Source organism: Myotis yumanensis, unplaced genomic scaffold (assembly GCF_028538775.1).
Source record: "Myotis yumanensis isolate MYYU_CA2020_CCGP unplaced genomic scaffold, mMyoYum1.0.hap1 SCAF_9, whole genome shotgun sequence".
In the NCBI taxonomy this organism is placed as follows: domain Eukaryota; kingdom Metazoa; phylum Chordata; class Mammalia; order Chiroptera; family Vespertilionidae; genus Myotis; species Myotis yumanensis.
Window position 1 is genome coordinate 61,461,042 of NW_027223760.1, and position 21,213 is coordinate 61,482,254.

The 21,213-nt window shown below is 42.8% G+C and overlaps 1 protein-coding gene across 2 annotated transcripts in view; it reads right to left on the reverse strand.

Annotated features, from left to right (window-relative positions):
- The window catches only part of IGF2BP3 (insulin like growth factor 2 mRNA binding protein 3), a 109,845-nt gene extending 103,711 nt beyond the window's left edge, over positions 1-6,134 (reverse strand). For both annotated transcript variants that reach the window (XM_070424430.1, XM_070424429.1), the window contains exons 1-2: positions 5,797-6,134; positions 4,456-4,516 (exon numbers count right to left, since the gene is read on the reverse strand). In XM_070424430.1, coding sequence (XP_070280531.1) covers positions 4,456-4,516; positions 5,797-5,971 — 236 coding nt within the window. In that variant the 5' untranslated portion in view covers positions 5,972-6,134. The remainder of the gene's footprint in view (positions 1-4,455; positions 4,517-5,796) is intronic.
- Between the last annotated feature and the right edge of the window lie 15,079 nt (positions 6,135-21,213).

The following is a 21,213-nucleotide window of genomic DNA, read 5'->3' on the forward strand; positions in this document are numbered from 1 at the left end:
TTTCACAGGATGGCACAGATCATTTCCCTCTTGCTGACGGCGTGAAAGAGGTGCCCGTGCAAAAGCAACTGAGCTATCACCAGGTTACAGGCAAGAAATACAAGTCAAGCTTCTTACAGGGGAAACCTCGGAGCTCTGCAATTCCAGAAGATATGCTTAAGTCTTAGCTGCTAATTCATTTCCCTCCAGCAGAATGGCAAATCGGAACAAAATATGCCCCTTGTTAGTTTATTAATGACATTTGTCAGGAACAGATCATGTAAGTGATCACACAAGTCCAAAGGAAAGTCACAAACACAAACCAAGATCCTCAATTCCCACTGGCTCCAGGCACATGTCATGCTTCTCTTACATCTTCCTTGTTACTGTGGACAGCCACACACAGCACTTCAACATTTTTTTTTTTTGGTATAAATTCCAATAAGGCCAAAGTACGAAATCTTTTAAACGCTTCCAAACTGTTTTGAGAAAACAGGTTGATATCAAGAAAAATGTCTTTGGCTACCACCACTTAAGCAGCCATGCATTACTGATCTTAAACTGAGTGCTCCAAAGATAGCCCTGCTTCTTTACCAAAAGTTTCCTACATGTGTGAGAAATCTCCCTGATTCACAAGATTCACCTGTACCAGTCTGCTAAGCAAGAAGCAGCATTGCCATCCACACCTATGTTTAAATGGTCAGCATTAAAAACAGCTTTTGTTGTCCTGAAACAACAGGATCATATGCCCTGGCTAGTGGGCACATGGCTGGTCACAGCATCAACCTATTCTATACTGAACAGCTATTAAAATGAAGCACTAGTTGCCCTAACTGGTTTGGCTCAGTGGATAGAGCATCTGCTTGCAGACTTAAGGGTCCCAGGTTCGATTCCAGTCAAAGGCATGTACCTCGGTTGCAGGCACATACCCAGTAGGGGGTGTGCAGGAGGCAGCTAATTGATGTTTCTCTCTCATTGATGTTTCTAATTCTCTATCCCTCTCTGTAAAAAATCAATAAAATATATATATATTTTTAAAATGAAGCACTAGCTTTTAAATAGCCAGTTAAAGTAAGATACACTTAAAACCCCAGTAATTTTTATACATGCTCTGTCTATCCAATTTACATGTTAAGCACTAGATTCTAAAATGCAAATGAGTTGTTCATTTATTTTTAAGGAAACAAGACAAAAGAGATTTTGAGCCTAGGCACCACAGTCTGTCTTAACGAATTCTGCCTGGAAAAAAAAAAAATATTAACACTATAATATCCTACTATTTTTGCTCCTTTGTTCAAATATATATTTGGTTACATATTCTGATCAGTATGTTCTAACAGCTAAACCATGAGGACGTTTAAGCTATAAAACTGAAAATATTTAAAAATTTTCATAATTTAAAAAAGTAATGGAAAATGAAGTAAAACCACCACTCTCTCAGTTCCCCGGTGTCAGCGACTTTCCTGGTCTCTCTCCCATGCCCAATAGCCCACAATATAACAACAACAAAATCAGTGCTATTTACATAGGGGCACATACAAGGTCCCACAAAGATACCAGCGCTCTTCCCAACCAAACTCAGCTACTCTCCCAAAGTCCCAACGATTTTCACACCCACCCTTAACTTAAACTTTACCCCCAAGTGGGAGGGGGGTGGTTAAGCTTATGCCTCAGAGTGAAGCCAAGTCTTCATGTGCTGTATCTTTTATATTCGGAACAGAAAGTGCAACACTACCACCAATATTCAGTGCAATCCTCTTCATTCTGGATGGAGGGAACCTCAAGCTCTGTGAAGTGCTGCTATAATCTTCCCCAATGGAGGGGTATCTGAATGCAGATAAGCAACATTCCTTCCACATTCCCTTGAGACTTCGGTAATCAGGAGCTAAGCTTGGTCTGAAACAAATTCAACAATACCCCTTCCTGAAAGGGTCCCCGCCCAGCTCTGCTCCCAGTCAGAGTTAGGCCAGGCTGCCAAGCATCAAATCACTTCCTAGGCCTGCTCCCCTGTTTTAGTCGCTGCAAGCCCATTCATCCATCTCAGAGTGGTGCCATAAGCATTCTTCAGCACAGAGCTCCCGACATGCCTTGCACAGCAGGTATAAAGGTCACTGCAGCATATGTGGGTGTGCCTGCCTCAGATGCCTACATGATGATGGGATGGAATGCAATGACTGCTAAGCACAAAGAACTCCACCCAGAAGTCCAGCAGGCTCACTTGGCAAGGACTGGTCTGTGGCATTCAACCCTCTGTCACCAGTACCACCTCTTGACCTGCTGTAGGTGCTGGTCATGTGGATCACCAGGGTTCCTTCTTCTGCCCTCTCCAAAGCCCATTCAAATAAGGGAAACTGCATCACATCTCCAAGGTTCCGTTAAAACAAAATTGTAATATGAATTTCCAGAACATTTCTCTAAGAAAATCCCAAAAAAGAAAGCTCTACTTTTGTTTTTAGCCATTTCAATATAAACAAAGGAGTTACTTGATTATTCTCTAAATGAGTAAAAAGTTGTCTCCAATACAGCTATTTGTCTTGCTAGTAAGTATCATTTAAAGTCCTGAGCAGTTTAATTTAATCTACATTGTTCATAAAATGAAGCTTCCATTGATAAATACTTGCTGCCACTGGTAACATTATACCTTATGTGCTTTCCTAAAGAGGAACCTGCTCATTATAAAGTAACAAGTAACTAAGTTATGTTTTTAGGTTGAGCAAAGCCTTGATGAATAAAAGAGGCAGTTCTTACCAGGTGTTTTAAGTTTAATTCCCTACACGTGGGGAGAAATTAACACCAGGCTGGAAAGGAAAATCAGCAGAGTAAGATAAAGTAACTGGCATTTGCGTTAAGGTCAATGAATTGTATCTGAGAAACACAAGACACTTAATGTTTACATTTAGGAACTCTCAAATGTTAAAATGCCAATCCTTCAACAGAACTATTGCTTTTTTAAATTTATTCAATATTTAAAGAAAATTAAGACACACTCGCTAAACACAAAACCAATTAGAATTTGCAGAAATGTGCTTACATCCCCTCCCCCAGGTAAACAATTCAGACTATGCCTTTAAACTTCTTTTTAAGGAGATATGACTTCGTGCAGAATTTTTCAATTCCTACAAACCTGAGATCCGTTTAGATACTTTCCACTATACATTCTATTAATTAATAAAATTTTTTTACAGAATTCCATCCTATTATATGAAATTATTTGACCCCCTACAGAAATTCCCAACTAGAACTAAATCTACCTGGTCACACAAACCTCTTTTCAACTATCCTAATGAAAATTAAGTACACGAACAAGAGAAATCCACAAAAATCCAAACCCACTTGCTAACAAAAACACGATTTGTGAAATGCTTTACCTGGAAGAGAACTCAATCTAGAAACAGGCACACAGTGACAGTTTATGCAGCCCTCTCTCTCTCTGCACAGCAACAGGGAAGTACACAGCAAACCCTCCTGCCCTCTAGCACCCACACTATCACCAATGCCTAACCGGACACAAACAGTCCTCGTTTACATTAACTTCCAGGTTACTGCTTGGCCCGGTTGGGAGTGGGGAGATGGGAGGGGAAAGGGCACAAACCCTAACCCCACCTTGCGAAACCCAGAAAGGCTTACATGGGCCAGCCCCAGCACCTCTTCAGTTACAGAGCGGCGATAAGGGCCTGATCTTGAGAAAGGAGCCATTTCTCCAGAATACTCTAGAAATACAAACACAGCCTCCAAACATTCTATAAAGTGACACACAACACATGCTCTCCCAAAAAGTGCAATCCCCTTGCTACAGTAGCCCAAATCTTGGGACTTCATGATCTCTTGGTGGTTATTTACAAGCAAAAATATTTTTAAAGGGTGTGGTGGGGGAGAAGCAGGAGACAAAGGCGGGTTTGCAGAAACCTGTGCACCTCCGGAATGACTGAAAGGCGCTTCTGGGCAGGAGAAGGCCAGGCGGTCGTGCCCTCACGTGTTCCAATCCCCGCTGGCCAGCTAACAGGGTACAAAGCAATTTCTCTCCTCTCAGCCTGGCAGCCACAACTCGGGACAGAAAAGGAAAGGCACGCCACACCCACGGGTGTCCGCAGCTGCTTTTGCCTATCCCGTACTTATAAGTAGGACGGGGGTGGAGGGCTGGGGAGGGGGGGAGTCGCCCATTGCTTCCTAAGTCCTACAGATTCCCCAAAACTGCACGCAGAGGCTGGTTTCCTGAGGTTGCAACTTGAACTGCTCTGCTGGGGAGGACTCGGTTGTGAGAGCTCCCAGCAGACACTTGTACACCAATAACGCCGAGCGCCAGGGGCCCGCCGGCGAGCCCTTCCTCTCGGCAGCATTACCCACGCGCGCACCTGCCACACAGCAAGCAGCCCCATAAACGCTAAGAGGAAAAGTTGTCTTCAGCTGTGTGGGCGGCCTGCCCTCCCAATAATGGGGAGAGGAGAGAATCCACGAGGACATGATAAACGGGCTCACCTTTGCCTTTTGGGGACCGAGTGCTCCACTTCCAGGAGTTTTCCGTGCAGCTCCACTTTACCTGCGGACACACAGAGGGTGGGAGACGGTTGGCAGGGGGGAGCGGCTCCCCAGCCCGCGAGGACCCTAAGCGGCGACACAGGGGCTCCCTGGGACCCCACGGGCCCCCGACGCGGCTCCAGGCCGAGAGGGAAGCCCCGCATCGCGCGAGGGGGACGCCGTCACTTCCAGGCGGGTGGGGAGGCGAGACCACGGGCGGCCCCACCGCTGGGGTCACAGTCTTCGCCCACCTGCGGGGGTCACCCGACCCCACGACACTCGCGGGACCGCCGCGGCGCCCCCGCCCTCCCCTCCCGTGAGACAAACTCGGGGGAGGGGGCGCCCGGGCCCTGCGCCCCGGCTCATGCCCAGGCCCGCGCGGAGCAGGGAGCGGCGGGAAGGACAGGAGGACAGCAGGGTGGGCGCAGGGAGAGCAAACGCCGGCGGCGGAGCCCAGCCCGGGACGGACGGACGGCGCGGCCCCAGCCCCACCGCGGGGCGCGGGCTCCCGGAGCCGGAGCGCAGCCTTCCCGGGGGCGCTCCCGCCGCGCCCAGCGCGCCCCGCCGACCGCAGGTCCCTCTCGGGCGACCCCCGCCCGCCCACCTGCCCGCCGGGCTCGTGGGTCGCAGGGAGGTGGACCCGGGGACCCAGGTCACACTCGCCGCCGGCGCGGGGCCGCCGTGCGGGGCACCAGCCCCGCCGCACTCCGCGGAGGGGTCGGGGCCACTCCGCGCTCCCCCGTTGGCGTCCGGGAGAGAACCCCACGCCGTAAGTCGTGAGAAGAGGAAGAAGGAAGCGGGCCGTTAGCGCTCGGCCCCCGAGGCCCGGCGTGCGGGAGCCTGGAGCACGCGCCCGGCCGGGCGGGGCGCCGAGAGCGCTGGTCCCGCGCGGGCGGGCGGGCGCGCGCCCCTCCCCCGGCCCCTCGCCCCGCTCCGCCGCGGTCCCCCGGCCCCTCGGAGCCCGCGCCCGGGCTTCCTGACAGCGCGACCGCCCTGAGCCCGCAGAGCCCGGCGGGGGAAGGGGAGCAAGGGGGGGCGGGTCGGAGTCCACGCTGGGGAAGCACCGGGGACCCCACGCGTGTGGGCCCCGGCCTCGGGCCCTCTCCCCGCCCCCGGCCGGGCCGCGGCCCCTCTCCCCGCCTCGCGCGGGCCTGGGCCCGGCGTGCACGAGCCGGTGGCAGCGCGGGCCTGGCTCCTGGCTCCGGGCTCCGGGCTCCGGGCTCCGGGCTCCGGGCCCCCAACCCGCAGGCCCGGCGGGCGGAGGCGCGGGGCGGGCGGGCGCGGGGCCAGGCCGGGGCCCACCTGAAAGCGCCTCGATGGCCTTGAGGGCCCAGCTCTCGTCCGGACAGTCCACGAAGGCGTAGCCGGTCTTGACCAGGAAGGGTCCGGACGCCGGGATCTGGGCGTCCTTGAACACACTTTCCAGGTCCGCGGGCGCGGCGCCCTCGCTGAGGTTCCCGATATACAGTTTGTTCATCGTGAAGAGTGGTTGTTTCTTTTTTTAAAAAAATTATGAGAAAAACGGAAAAATTAAAATCCCCCCCAGTGATGGCTTGCTCCGGCGGGTTTTGTTCCCCCTCGTCTTCTCGCCGTTAAAACGCACAAACGCAGTAGGAACCGAGCACCGGGACGAGGAGGGGAAAATCAGATCCGAAGGTTGTTTTTCCTCTTCTGGGTATTAAAAAAAAAAAAAGCGAACAGAAAAAGCCTTCCTGCAACCCAAACGCATCGACGAGTCTGGCGAACTCGGAGGCGGAGGCGGGACCAGCGAGCGAGAGGAGGGGAGAGGCAGGAGGAGGGGAAACTACTTTTTGTCTCTTCCTCCCCGGCCCCGCGCCCGGCCGGCGGACGGTGGAAATATCACCCTCGGCGCGCAGGCACCGCCTCCCCGAGCTGCCCGCCGGGCGACGGCGGGAGGGGGGCCGGGGAGGGACGGACGGACGGAGGGAGGGAGGGGGAGGCGCGGGAGGCGGAAAGGATCCGCTCCGAGTGTCCGGCTTTTTGAATGAGCCACGTGTTCAAACTACAAATCAACGTCTCACGTGAGGAATCCCAGCGCCTCAATTAGAGTGGGTTTCGGGTGGGGAGAGGAAGGGGAGGGGAGGGGCGAGGAGGCCGGGGGAGGGACCCCGAGGGGGGGGGGAGGAGGAGGAAGGAGGAACGCTGCCGGAGCCGCGGGCGGAGCGCGGAGGGGACCCGCGGCGGCAGCCGAAGACGCCCCGAGTTTAGAAAGGGTTATCTGGTCGGGGCGGGGCCAGAGGGGGAGGGGAGGGGAGGGAGGGGTATTGATTTCTTTTTTTCTTAATGAGATGGGGTGGGGGGACTACTAGGCAGTTCCTCAGTCCTAGTTACCGGAGTTTTTTAAATATTCGATTTCTTGAAACAGGTCCCCATCCCGCACTCGCCCTGCGGCTCGGGTGACAGTAGCAGAGTAACGTCGGCACCGCCGAAAGCACGTTCCCAGCGCCGGCGGGGGCGGGAGCGCGGCGAGGGAGTGGGGTGGGCAGGGCGGGGGAGGCGGGCGGGCGCGCCCCACCCCTGCACCCTTCACCGGCCCGGGCACCGGGGAAGTGGGGCGGCCCCAAGCCCGGCCGGTGGGGGAGGGGAGCCCGCGGCGTCCTGGGCGGGTGTCTGGGCGACACCTCCTCCGCCTGTGCGCTCGGTGGCTCCGGGCTTCGCGTTTGCCATTGGTTGCGCGATGCAGAAAAGGCTTCGGGATAAATGAGGCCGGGGGAGGGCTGGGCCGCCGGTGGGGGAGGGGAGCGCAGGGGCGGAGGCGGTTCCTGGGTGGGGCTGGGGGCGTCCCGGGGCCTCGAAGGCCGGAGGGGGGAAGGCAGCGTGGGGGAAAGTCGGTATTTAAAAGGAAACCATTTCTTCCTGTAGTTTGCAGAGGAGGAGTGGGGTAGGCTGGTACTTTCATTTAAGTGATTTTAGTTGGAGAACTGGGGACTCTTTAACGCACAGGAAGACCACTCTGCGTTACCCGAAGGTGGTGTTCGCCCCGAAAATGGTTCGAGTCTCTTTCTGCCCCTTTTCTGCCCGCATTTGGTCATGAGAACCATTCAGAATTTGCCCTGTGTGTACAAGCACAATGGTGGGTGTTGGGGGAGGGTCTGGCCCGTGGAGCCTTCCTGGACCAACAAAATGTGGACTGGAGACGAGGAAGACGGAAATGAACGCCGCGCTGGGGTTGTGGGGGAGCCTCCCAGGGTCGCTCAGTGATGGTGCACTCCATTCACAGGCTTCATTTGCACCAGACATTCGTGGTGCACTTTTAACAGGTATTCCATGGGAAAGATATAAAATGCTTGCATTAAACAAAATGAAATTCTGTATAGCAGAAATGCACACAAACCTCTTTAATGACTTGGTACTCTTACTAGTAGAAAAATGTATTGTGTAATAGAGAAAATATTGTGATTTACACTGAAACATCTTAATTATGACAATTGATAGAGTTGGTTTCTCTTGTCAAGCCGTATATGGCATTTTAAAAAGTGTGTATTTTCCAACTGAAAGATGAATGGCAGGCTTTTTTAAAATATATGGGAATCATTGCATAATATGAAGAGTACTTACACTTTTCTTCTTTTTTTCTTAAAAGAAAGTTACTTGATAATTTTGGATAAGGAACTGGAAGATGTCAGATCATCCATTTTAAATGCAACTATTCTTTCTAACAAGTTTTTTGTTGTTTTCTCCTGCCAAGCAAATCCAAATTTTTAAATGTAAAACTCATTTCCACAATATTTTCATTCACATTTAACTTAGTAAGATATTTTTACTTTATGAGATAGAAGAAACAAGCGTGTTTTTATATAATTTAGAACTGTATTGTAAGCTCAATCTTAAACATTTTAGTAGTTGAAATTTTATGTGTATGGCTAGGTTTAACTTTTTTCCCCCAAAAAAAGCAGGTTTAACTTTTAAAAGCTTACTTACTTTCCTTTTCATGTTTTTAAAAAGAGAACCTTGCTTCTAAAAAAAGGAAAATATATATATTCTTCCTTTATGACTTATGTGGTATTAAAAATGTAAATATCAAAAATTGTGACTTTTTCATGGACCTGTTGCATGTGATCAAAAGCTATTTTTTTAAAAATATGCTTTCCATTCATTTAGTAATGTTTGCCTTTCTAAATACCTCTTTAAAAATTATAAACTAGCCTGTTGATCGTTTAACTTTTAGTAACTTCTCATGAACAAATTTTGCATGTTCAGCTTGTCAGTTTCCAAAGTCAACTGAATGGTGCCTTCTGGATTTCTGACTGCATTTGCTCATTAAAACAGACCTAAGGAAATATCTACTTCCAAAGCATGGGAAAAATTGTTTATTTTCCATAAATACTAGCCCATGCTTGCCTGTCACTATCAAACAAATCTAACAGCTGGAATTTAAAACACTGTGTGCCGTTTTGATGAAATATGTTCCTGGGGCTCTTGTGAATTTAATCTGTGTATTATTGTAACAAACTGGATACTCCATCCAGGACCTTAAAAACATACACGAGTTACAAAAGCCCAGACATCAAAAAGGGAGGTGGGTGCAGCCCACTTAACTTCGAATCTTCCAGGCACTGAGGGATAAGTGTCTATTAATGGCTGAGTAAAAAGAACATGGGTAATTGTGTTTTTTTATTGGCATTTCAAGTGCAAAAGTATCTTTGATGGGTTTTCAAGAATGAATATAAAGTCGATCTGACTTCCAGTCTCTTGAGGAGCCTCCCCCAAGAAATTAGCCATGGAGGTGGGCTACTCCCCATTCTCCCTGCAGCAGTTGTAGCTCCTACTTAAGAATTCCACGAAGGACTCCCACCCATTGCATGCGCTCTGGCGCGGCCGAGTCTTCCCAACTGCAGCCTGTTTACTCTTTGGACAGCTGCACCTCCTCCTCTGCGGACCCGAGCACAATACAAATGTTTCTTACTGATATTAAAGGAGAAAAACCTATGTTTAGAAGGTCGGTTACCGTTGCCGTATCCACAGGTAAGGAGCGAAGGCTGAGCAGGCAGAAGCGGGAGAAAGGGCGTCTCTGCGGCCACCCCCTCCCGCCGCCCGGAGGCCGGCCGAGGGCCCGGGTCCTCGGGAGGGTGGGCTCGCACGCTCGCCGCGTCGCCCGGGCCTCCCAGGAGGTGCCTTTTAACACTCGTGCCCATGCAACCAGCTCTCCGGGAGTCGGGTCCGCTAAAACCAGATGCGTGATGAGTAGTAACCCGGCTTTGCTCTCTTCGGAATCTTCCTTCGGTTATTTTTGTTTAAAATAAAACATGGTGCCCCTGGAGAGGAGAAGATGGGGTTGTTTCCTTTTCCACTGGGTCTGCCCGGAGAAAGAGGGCGGGATCCTTGAAGCTCACATGGGGAAGATCCTCCGTCGGCCGCCGGCTAGCCTCGCAGGCCCGCGACCACCGCTCCGCCCCGGCCCTGCACGGGACAGGCGCCCTGGCTGCGCCTCGGGGTCTGTCCCTCCGCGCGGAGCGGCGTGGACGGGTCAGACGTGGGCGCCGGGGCTGAGCTCTGCCGTTCCCCTCGCGGCACGACCCCACCTGAGGTCCTCCTTCGCCCGCCCGCAGACCGCCAGGCCGGACCGGGCAGCGTGCGATGGGTGGCCCTCCCGCACTCCCGGGACCAGTGCCCGAGGGACTCCTTGGCGCCGCGGGATGCTCGGTACCCACGGAGAGAGACGGCACCGAGCCCTCGCTGAAGCCTGCGCCGCTGCCCGGGCGGGGCGGGGTGGGGCGGCGCGGCGCCTGAGCGCGCAAACGCGGGGCCGGGGCGGGGCTTCGCGCTGCGCTGGGCGGACGGGCCGAGACCAAGTTGAGCAACCCGCGTGCAGAGACCCCGCCCCTGCCTGGGGAGGGGGCGGGGACTTCTTCTCTCACCCGATTGGTGGACGGAGGGAGCCTATCACCGTCGGCTGCCTCCGCCGGAGCCGTTTGCTGGTTTCCATTCATTGGCCCCCGAGCCGCCCCTGGATTTCCATCTTTTGTGGCGCGAAAATAACCCTTTGCTCCCTCTCATTGGAGAGGTTGGGTTTCCCTCTTCGCGTCCCCCCTTTTCCAGCCCTTTAACTGCGAGCCCCCGGCCCCAGCCCCCGAGGAGGGAAGGGGGAGGTCACCCAGGGCGGGTGGGAAATTGTCCCGGTGTGCGGTGGGACCCGCCCCTCCGGATGACCGCGTGGTGCCCGCAGAGTCCTCTCCCTTCCCCCAACGTCCAGCGCCCGGAGGTCGTGGGTTTACGCCATGCTCAGCAGCTGGAGTCACATCGTGTCCAACATCTCAGAGTGCATACATCTTCTTTTTTTTTTTTTTTTTTAGTTAAAACAACAAAATACGTTTCTAAATGCCTGGATTTCCCTGAACGTCTACAGAATCGAATCGACTCATTCTGCCCCCTCCCTTTCTAACCCCCCTTTGTGGTCCACAGGGTTGTTTTAAGCAAAACCAAACAACCCCTCCAAAAAAAGGCAAACGAAAAATTCCGGGTTAAAATCAACTATGCCGAGACCAACGTTTTCGTTGAAGCTGTCCTAAAACCGAAGAAGCTGAGACCAACCTTGAAGGATTAGCGATTTCTGTAGCTGAAATGTTCTAATTTTACGTTTGGTGGAGACGGTGAGAAAAAATAAATATGAGTTTGGCTTATATATTAAGCACAAAACAAACGAATAATCATACTTAAAATGATTAACTGAAAAAGCTAACAGTTAACAGTAGTGTGTTCTAGGCAGTGTTGTCTTTGCTACCTTTGTAATTATACTTGCTATTGGTCTTCTCAAAAAAAAATAAAGATCAAAACTCTGACCATGACAGAAAAGAGGAAAGTATAAATTTACTTGGTGTATCTAATTTTATAGCACACTTTCCAATTCTTTCATTATTTAAGGAAAAGGAAATGTACCAATTAGAAATGTAACTTAATTTGTTCACAGATAATTTAATTGTTAATTTTTTTTAAGTCTTGATAAAATACTTGATGTGGTTACAAAACAGTTAAACGATTATTCCTCAGTAAATATTAAAAACTTGCAGAGAATTGGTTTAAAACAGCGAGTTCAATTATTTTTTTATCTTGTTAACTCTTAGCTAGTAGTGATGTTACATCATTCTCTTAAGTTCTTTGGGAAAACAAAATTCTTTATTTAGTTTCTGTACTCTTTCGTTTTGGTCTTTAAAAAACAATTAATTGAAGTAACATAAATTATCATGCACCCTAATGCCAAAACAAAGTTATTTTATCAGCTCTATAAAACAAAATTCAAAAACTGACTTAATTAGTAAAGAAAAACTTTTAAAATACGTTTTGTTTACATTTTATATAATTCAACTACATTTCACTAATGTGGTTAAGAGATATGTATATTTGAAGTTCTTATGTAAAATTATTTCCCAGAAATAGAGTAACTTACAAATGGTTTGTTGTGAGTTGAACAAACTAAAGTTTAGAGACAAATTTATAGTGTAAATGCTGAAGATTACAGTTAATGATTTAGGTAACCCCTAAATACCTAAGATATTTAAAATGAGAAGAAATTATTTTTGTACAATGATTCCAGGTTGGGATTTATATATTCTGTAGTTTTCATATTTTGAAGATGATACAATAGAAAAAATATTAAATAATTTTTTATAGTAGAGAAAATTTAATTGTAAAAGAAGTTCCAAATTAATCTAGACAAGCCAAAACTTTAAAATTTGAGATATTTTTGAACATTTTCTCAAATTCAAAGATTTATATGACCAATGTTTTTCTTTAAGAAAACTGTTCTTGTTGGGAGAAATTGATTTTTTAAATTTCCAACTACTAAGTCAGGAATGAGAATTTTAATATAGCTGGTAAATCTTATACATAATTTATTGCAATTATATCTTTTATTTCACTTAGGTGAAATTGTAAATATTCATTTAATATTACTGTTCTAGGAGAGGGTAGGGATGAGCCCTTAGTGAAAAGACTTTGGCAATTGGTATGTGCATAAGTATTTGCAGACCAGCCATAGAAAAACAAAGACAGGCATTTGTTTGTGGGGGAGGGGTAAGGGGAAGCTGAGAAGAGCTGGGTATTTAAACATGTTTCTTGGTTGCAACTCATTTATCCTGCAGGTTTCCTTGCTAAGAGTGGAGGGCAGGTGGTAGAGAGAGAATGTATTAACTAATGGAGTAAAATGGGACAGTAATCTAAGCATGAAATCCCACTGGAAAACGTCTACTCTCCTCACTAAAATCATCGGAAAGCAGAGCACATGCTGAGGTTATAGCTAGTTTCCAGCATTTTCTAGCATGTACATTTAAAAGACACATCTTAAATTACTATTTTTATACTTGGTCCTTTGTTTTCTTGACCATTGCTCTTCCAGATCCTTTTCCAAAACACTTAGGAACTAAAGTCCCTTAATGAAACAGCAGATTTCATGACAAGTATACACAAAGCAGCTCTTTCTGTGATTTTAGAGAAAAACTGATGAATTCTTCATTCTGTCTATAGATGGAAACTTAATTCTTAGATTTAATAAAGCAAGATATATTTGTAAATCCCTTATTTGAGAGAATAATGGTAGATCATTACCATTTCCACTTTGACTCATTAAAATTCATTCCTTCATCAATTCAGTTTACAATTTAGTCCTCAGCCTCTCTAGCATCATAATCCCAATATTAAAGATGAAAGCAGGGAGAGGGGGCGTTAAATTATTTCAAAACATCTCAGCTTAAGTTCATAAGAACCCTAGAACATAAGATATAGCAGAGAAAAACAAAACCTAATCTGAAATCTTTATCAAAATTGACACCATAAGATTTGTCCTAAAATTTATGCCCAACACACTTCTATTGAAACATTTACTTTTTCTGTAGTAGATTATTGCTTTAAAAGATTAAAGTTGGACCTTGGCTAGGTAACTCAGTTGACTTTAGCATCATCTGCCAAGGTTGTGGGTTCAATCCCTGGTCAGGGCATATATAAGAATCAACAAATGAATGCATAAATGAGTGATTGGAACAACAAATACCTCTCTCTCAAAAAAAAATCAATTAAAAAAAGAAAAACAAGTCTTTTTAAAAAAATTAAAGTTGGTTACATTTTTTGTTGCTTTTCTCAAATGACTTAAATTTAATCAATTATTTTTAATCGATAATGCTAGTGCCTTCTCAAAGGCAAAATTTTGTTTGAACTGAGGTTTAATTTTACATCAATAATTTCCCCTTATTTAATTTTTATTTTGGAGTTATCCTGTGTCAGTCATTGAAGTATTTTTTTTCTATTTTTTAAGTTATTTTTTTTTGGAAACTATTCATATTTAAAAATGTTTTCCCCAGCACTTTCAAAAACTTGGAGTATAATTTAAAAGTAACTGAATCTCACTCTGTAAAATATTAGTAAAGACTTTTTAAATGTGTATAATAAAACAAGTATGAAATATGACTATTGAATATTTTTCATTAAGCTAATATAAATATATGGTCCCTCATATTAATTCTAATCTATTCTCATTCTAATCCAGCTATTAAAAATCTAATTTATAAAAAGGACACTAACAAAGCTCAGTAAAATATATATATGTGAATTTTGTTATATCAAAAATAGATCTGGTTTCTGTTATATTGTCTGTTTTCTATGTATTAATTTGAGAGAGAGAGAGACCTATTTGTTGATCCACTTACTTATGCATTTATTGGTTGATTCATGTATATGCCCTGACCAGAGATCAAACCCACAACCTTGGCATATGGGGAAAAAGCTCTAACCAACTGAGCTACCTTGCCAGGGTTTTATTATATTGTTAACATTTTTCTCTGGGACAATTAAATACAAAATGATGTCACCATCTTTTGTTTTCGTTTGTTGAAAATTATCTAGAAATTTGCTCGTTGTTTCGATTATCATATCGCTTAGGGTAATTTGTTTGCTCCTATATTTCTTTACCAAGATTAAAATGACATTTTAGGTTTGATTTAAATGAATGGCCATCTGTAAAAACCCAAATAGAATGTAAACTAAAAAAATCTAAAATTTTGGTGTAGTACATTCTATATAGGGGCTTATCTCTGGCAACCTTAGAGATATATCCAAATTTTATTTCAATCAAGAGCCAGTATTATGACTTTAAAAAACAGATTAAATTGAATTTTGTTTTAAATATTAAACAAAAAACAACAACAAAAATTGAGTAAATGTTTTAATCCAGTGAAGTAGACAGTAAGGTAAAAGGTAACATTACCCTTTTCTTCAATAACAACAAATCTTCCAGTTGAGGGCAATTTTGTCCGGTTTGGAATGCAGTCAGTGTGTGCAATTGGAGATGAGAATATGTACACATATGCCTTCTGAGAAGCCCTCTGTGGAGATTTAAAGGAGTAAGCAAGATAGAACTTGTGTTCAAATTCTGAGGTTGCAAGTCAGAACAAGTAGGGTAAGCACTGTTTTATTAAGTTTTTTCCTTAACCATCAAAATACCTCAATATGATGTGTTTAAAGCTGGGGAGAGAAGAGTAACAATACAGACTGAACTGAAATTAGGATACTATTGGTACATCAATTAGGATTTAAACAATACAGATATTTTTAATTTTACATCTTTCTATGCCTTGTTTTCTACTTTTAAAAACTTTGATTATACACATATTTTTAAAGTCTGATAATAAAACATATTTAATCAATTTTAAAACAGAATAATATGATCACATATTTTTAAAATGGTGTTAAATTGATTTATTTACAAAGTATGAAGTTCTTTCTGCTGGATTGTTCTACCACTTCTATTTGTGCACATTATCCAAATGTGCATACGGTATTTTAATCAAAGTAAATAGCATTATTTGAGAAAATGTCCTTATTTTTTAAAAAGAGCCAAAGTTATGAACTGCTATTATTGGGAAAACAGCAGTGTGGTTTGAAATCCAAATGTAGTGAGGAAACGCAGATTTTAGGTAAACCAGTGTTATTGACTGCCTTTTCTATATTTATGGAAGGGTAAGGAAACGGATTAAACTATAACATTGCTTCAGGTCTGACCACCAATGAAGTTTTTAGTGCTATAAATGAAGAATGTTGTTGCAATCAATGATAGCCCCTCCTACTTCTATTCTTGTAAGAAATTCTCTTTCCTTGGTTATTAGATACTTTTACATTATTTCATTACGAAAAGTCATGTTACATTAGGATAACCAAATATTTTAACACTTTGAACTTTCGATAGATGAAGAATGACCATTGCATTTTAAATAAAGAGTTTCTTTTTGTTACAGTAAGTGATGCATTTTTCATCTCTACCAATGTTCTGCTCATATAGCAATAAACTGAATTATTCTCAAATATGACAGTTAATAGAAATAAATATGTGACAGCCAACTGCAGAGAAGATGTATACGCAAGAAAAAGATCAAAATCAGCATGTTCATGGAACTCATAATTAAACTAACAATTTGAATATTTTCCCACAACCAAACCCAGTGAACAAGCTTATAGTTTTTATTGTTTAAAGTTTGTATTAGTTAAAACTTGAATGTATTGTTAGTATACAGTATTTACGAATTATCATGGTGAGGGGGAAATCTCTTTGATAGTTTATGGTTTCCCTTAATGTAACTTTACAAAATGTGATATAAAAAACAATTACTTTTTTTTTAAGGTTTTTTTCATGTTTCCTTGCAGTAAAATCGAAACATGAAAGATAAGCTGAAGACTATTAGTAATTTTGTTAAAAATCATTATCTGAAGATTAAAATGTCCTTTTCTTTGATTTTTCCGTGAAAATTTGGAATATAACCTATTAAAAGCCAACAGAGTTCATGGCATTTATAAACTCATAAAACTGGTTTGGTAATTTTTTAAAAAACATATTTCAGGTAATTTAAGGATATTGGAGAATTTGATTTTATATATATATATATATATATATATATATGAAAAAATATATATATATGTAATTAGGGATTGGATATTCAAACAAATTTACTTTGAAAACACTACAATTCAAGCAAATTGCCAGAGTAGCATTATCAGAGTGATTAGACAATGTAATATGAAGTTAATAGGTTTTGGATTTTGAATTCTGTTTGGATATATCAGTATAAATATGCAAATAAATTGTTTTCAAAAACTCAGGCTAGAGTGGATGCAAAGTCAAGAAGGCAGACTGCAGTGTAATGGGAAGGAAGTCCAAGTGTTCAAAGTACTTGCAACAGGAAAAGACGTGTGAACCGGAAGATATCTAGATTTACTATAGTAAGCTCCAGTTTCTCTAACATGTAGTTTTGGTAGCTAAGATTTTGTCCTTGGAAATGTAAACTGTCAGCATTTTTTATTTAATGGAGAAAGGAATTGAGGCAGTGTCTATTAGAGCTTTGTACTAAAAGAGTCAAAGTGGGAAAACACCCCTTTTTACTTATATTTCAAATTCTTGGACATTTCATATAAAGAAGGTTGGGGGTTTTGTGTGTTTAATTAGGGAATTGTACAGAGTATGTTCTCTTTTTTGTGACTTTCAGTTTAACCTATTCCATAATTAAATGATTCTACAATTTGAGGGCTGGAATGATGACTGGAGGTCTGCTAGGTTCCCATTTTACAGCTGAGGAAATGGAGGGAAAGGAAGATCAATACAGGTGGACATACAGTTAGTTCAGTGGCAGGAATGAGATTTGTTCGTCACTGAACTGAATCACATAACAATCCTGAATGGAAGGTAGTAATAAATACTTTTTTTCTATTTTTGGTGATAAGAAAACAGACCCAAGGTAAGGTTTGCCCAGACCCAATATCAATCTTTCAAACAAACAAACAAAATCCTACATTTAGGCCCTGGACCATAGCTCAGTTGAAGAGAACGTCATCCTTATACATCAAGATTTCAGGTTCAGGGTGGTGGACTCTGGCCAGGGCACATACAAGAATCAACCAGTGAATGCATAAATAAGTGGAACAACAAATTCATGTTTCTCTCTGTCTCTCTGCTCCCTGCCATCTCCCCTTCCTCTCTCTCTCTCTCCCTCTCTCTCTCTCTCTCTCTCTCTCACACACACACACACACACACACACACACATCAATAAATAAAACTTTTTTAAAAAAACAAACAAAAAAAGGCCCTACATTTATTCTTACCAAATGTTCTGCATGTCATTGAGAGTTAAAGGCAGCCTTGAGGATAGAGACCTTGAAAAAAATTTTATACCTGGTTCATCTGAGTAACTTTACTCAGGATCTGTAAACTATCCCAAACAGGTAAAATCAGTTCACTGCGAAAGGCTGGTGGGGAAATTTCTCTTGAATACTTTCAAAAGCTGGATTCATGGCCCAGCTATATCAGAACCTCCAGGGGCCAACAACCCACTCTTAGCAGCAAGCTAAGAAATTCCTCCTCACGTCAAACTTTAAAAGCAATATGTTCAGATTTACTTCACATGAATAATACTTTATCAGTGGGCTTGAGTTTTATTTTTTTGCTTTAGTGAAATTTCAGAGGGTGTGGATGAGGACTGTGTATCACTGTTTACATATATATGTGTGTGTGTACACACACACACACACACACACACACTCACACACACACTCATACACACACAGGCAAATACGTCTTCCCTTGGTGCAGTTCAAACTCCCTCCCTCCCATCTTCTGGCTGAAGGACAGCTGGAGGATCACCCTGCCACAAGCTCGTATTGGCTCCACCAGGACGGGTGGTGGTCCCTGGTCATAAATCCTCCTGGCTTCCCACCCGGAACAAGATACATGAACCACATCCTGTTCTAAGAGCTCAAAGTCCTTGGCTGTGCCTTTGAATTAAAAGCTGCACTTAAACAGCGTGTGTACCTGTAAATCCGTTGATCTTCATAAATGGCGGATGCCACAATGGTGCCTGTTTTCTCGGCATGTAGCTGACCCTGCTGTGACCCTGGGTCAGTTTTTTTTCACCTCCTGGCCCTTTGTTTCCACAGCTGTAACGCGAGTTAACCCGTGTATGCCATCCTTTACCTTTGTCACAACAACAGGACACCCAGTAGGCTTGCTACAAATATTTGTGGAATTTAGTTTTCAGGAAAAGGGGCAGAACTGGGAATATCCATGAAATTATTGGACCACTTCAGAAAGTTCTGTGAACTGCAAGACGGGAAGGGGTTATTGCTTGACATTGAAAACAATGCAGGGAGGGGTATTTTGTGATTATACACACCCAGTGTCAGAGAAAAGAGCTAAGCCACAATTGGAGGGGAAAGCAGAATAAACATGAAAATCTATCCTAAACGAATCCCTGGCTGATGCCAACCACTAACACAAGCCAATGTCCTGACTGAAAGTTTTATCAAATTTGTCTCTATTTTCACATTTATTTTCTGACTTAATGGGAGATCAGATCCTTGTGCTTCACAGGAACTTAGATAAGAAATTATTGCCATAGCACAGAATTTATGGGTAAAAGAATTAAAGAGAAAAGCAAAAATGTCAACATTTAAAAACTAATAAGTCAAATTACTAAATGATCAGTGAGCGTGAATGTTTGCTAATAATTATATTTGGACTTGAAATTGGTTTTCTAACTGCTTCCCTTGATTTCTGGAGAATGGATCAATGTGGATGTTTTAATTTTATAGGAACAAATTGTAGATGGTTAGACCAAAAACTGGAGCCTCTTGAGAACCATTGTTATTCTAGACCAAACAAAAGGTAGATAAAACATCATCAGATTTAGATCATATATATTGGATTTAAAGAATTTAAACTGCTCAGTTTAAATATCTATGTTAACTTCTATTTCTGGTGGTTTCTCAAAATATTCTGTAAGAATTACTTAGAAAAATGACAGACATAAAATTTTCACTTATGACTGTCTCTGGCTTGGGCTTCCTCCTTCTAGAGTTGACACGTTCATGTGAGCAACATTTAAGAGGAACTTTTCCATAGAATTAAAGACCTTCAGCATAGTTGCTTCTTCTTGCAAAATAGCTTTAACAGTGGTGCACTTAAAAAACTATCAAAAATAATGAGAATAGCAGTACTTTAAGAAAAAAAAAAAAAGATCCTGCAGATGAATCTTTATTTTCAATATTTAAAATAAACATAGATATAGGACTCAGACTTTAATATTCTGTGGTTATGAATATCCCTATGCATTTTATTTGTTTAATTCAATCTCATAGAATGAAGGAGAGAGAAGCTTGATGGAACAAACGGAATGATTTAGGAACCATTTCTATTTATTTCTCACTTATTTAAAATAAATTGTGAAGCAAAAGAACACCACTCATTGGAGTTTAATGAAAAAAAATTTGATGGTGCATTCACCTATGATATTTCAAGTTGTTGCAGACACTAAAATTTTCAGAGTCCAGGCAAATTGTAAGAATATTTCGTTAACACAGATTTTATATTGGGAAAGTAAATGAAGACTCTCAGTGATATCCTAGCAGGAAAGATTATTTGGCTTATTTAGTTTATAACTCCAAGGCTGATAAAAAGAAAAGCCTTTAATCTGGCCCTGTGACTTTGGAGTTACTGATAATGCAAATATAGGGTAAGAGATTTTTATTTTGTAAAACTTTTATTCCACTGCAAAATTTTAAATGTATTTTTAATGAGAAAAGTCATTATGGTCTAAACTCTTATTAACATTGTTTTAAAACAAGGAAGGTGTGTAAAAGACAAAATTAATTAATTAAAAATTTAAAGAACACAAGAAAGGCATTAAAATTTTGGCTTATTTTGCCTTTTAATTCCTGATCTGTTATGTTTTTCATGTTGAAAATCTTCCATGTCCATGACACCTTAAGAGGTGGATACATTTGTATTTTAAACTTACCTTCTCTTTATTTGTTCTTTTTATTTTGTAATATAATGAATTTATGTAAGATAATCATGTATTGAATCTTTATAAACTTACCTAATTTTTCTTCATTCTTTTCATTTTGTAATACAATGAATTTAATATAACATAATCATGTATCAAGTCTTCATAGTTCAGTCTACACTTGTAGGCTGGTCTCAACTGCATCATTATTTTCCAAGAAGGCTTCCCTGACCCTTGAAACTAGAAATAATCTCCCCATCCTCTGATGTCAGAATTTTACAGTGTGAATTTGATATAGCACTTTATATGTTACAAGACATTTATCATGTAAAAAGTTGTGTACACTTATATCCTCTGTTAGAGTGTAAACTGATTAGTAAATCTGATTTATCTTTGTATATCAGTAAACTTCATGAGTGCAGGGACTTTTTTTTAGGTGTATGTTGCTTACTGCTACTTTTTCAATACCTAAAAATGTGCCAGGCACATAGTATATGCTCAATAAATATTTGTTGAATGAATGCATGATACCATCCACATCCAGCCTTCTCTGAAGCAAGTCCTCCATTCAAAGTGTTGAACATATTTTTTTGTGTGTGTGCAAATATATACTTCACCTCACCATCAAATTTAAAAACAAAACAAAACAAAACTAGCTACTTTGGGAATGAGAATATAAACTAATTCCTCTGAACAAAATTATATCAAAACTCTATAATTTTCTTTTAAAAATAATTTCAATTTTGTAAGGATGATGAAAAATTTTTGGTCCAAATTCATTATTAGTACAATCCCATCAGATAGAGAACATCCTAAACTTTTGTCACTTCATGCATGTGCTAACTTCTAACAAATAAGAATAGTGATGCCAAAACCGGTTTGGCTCAGTGGATAGAGCGTCCGCCTACGGACTGAGGGGTCCCGGGTTCGATTCCGGTCAAGGGC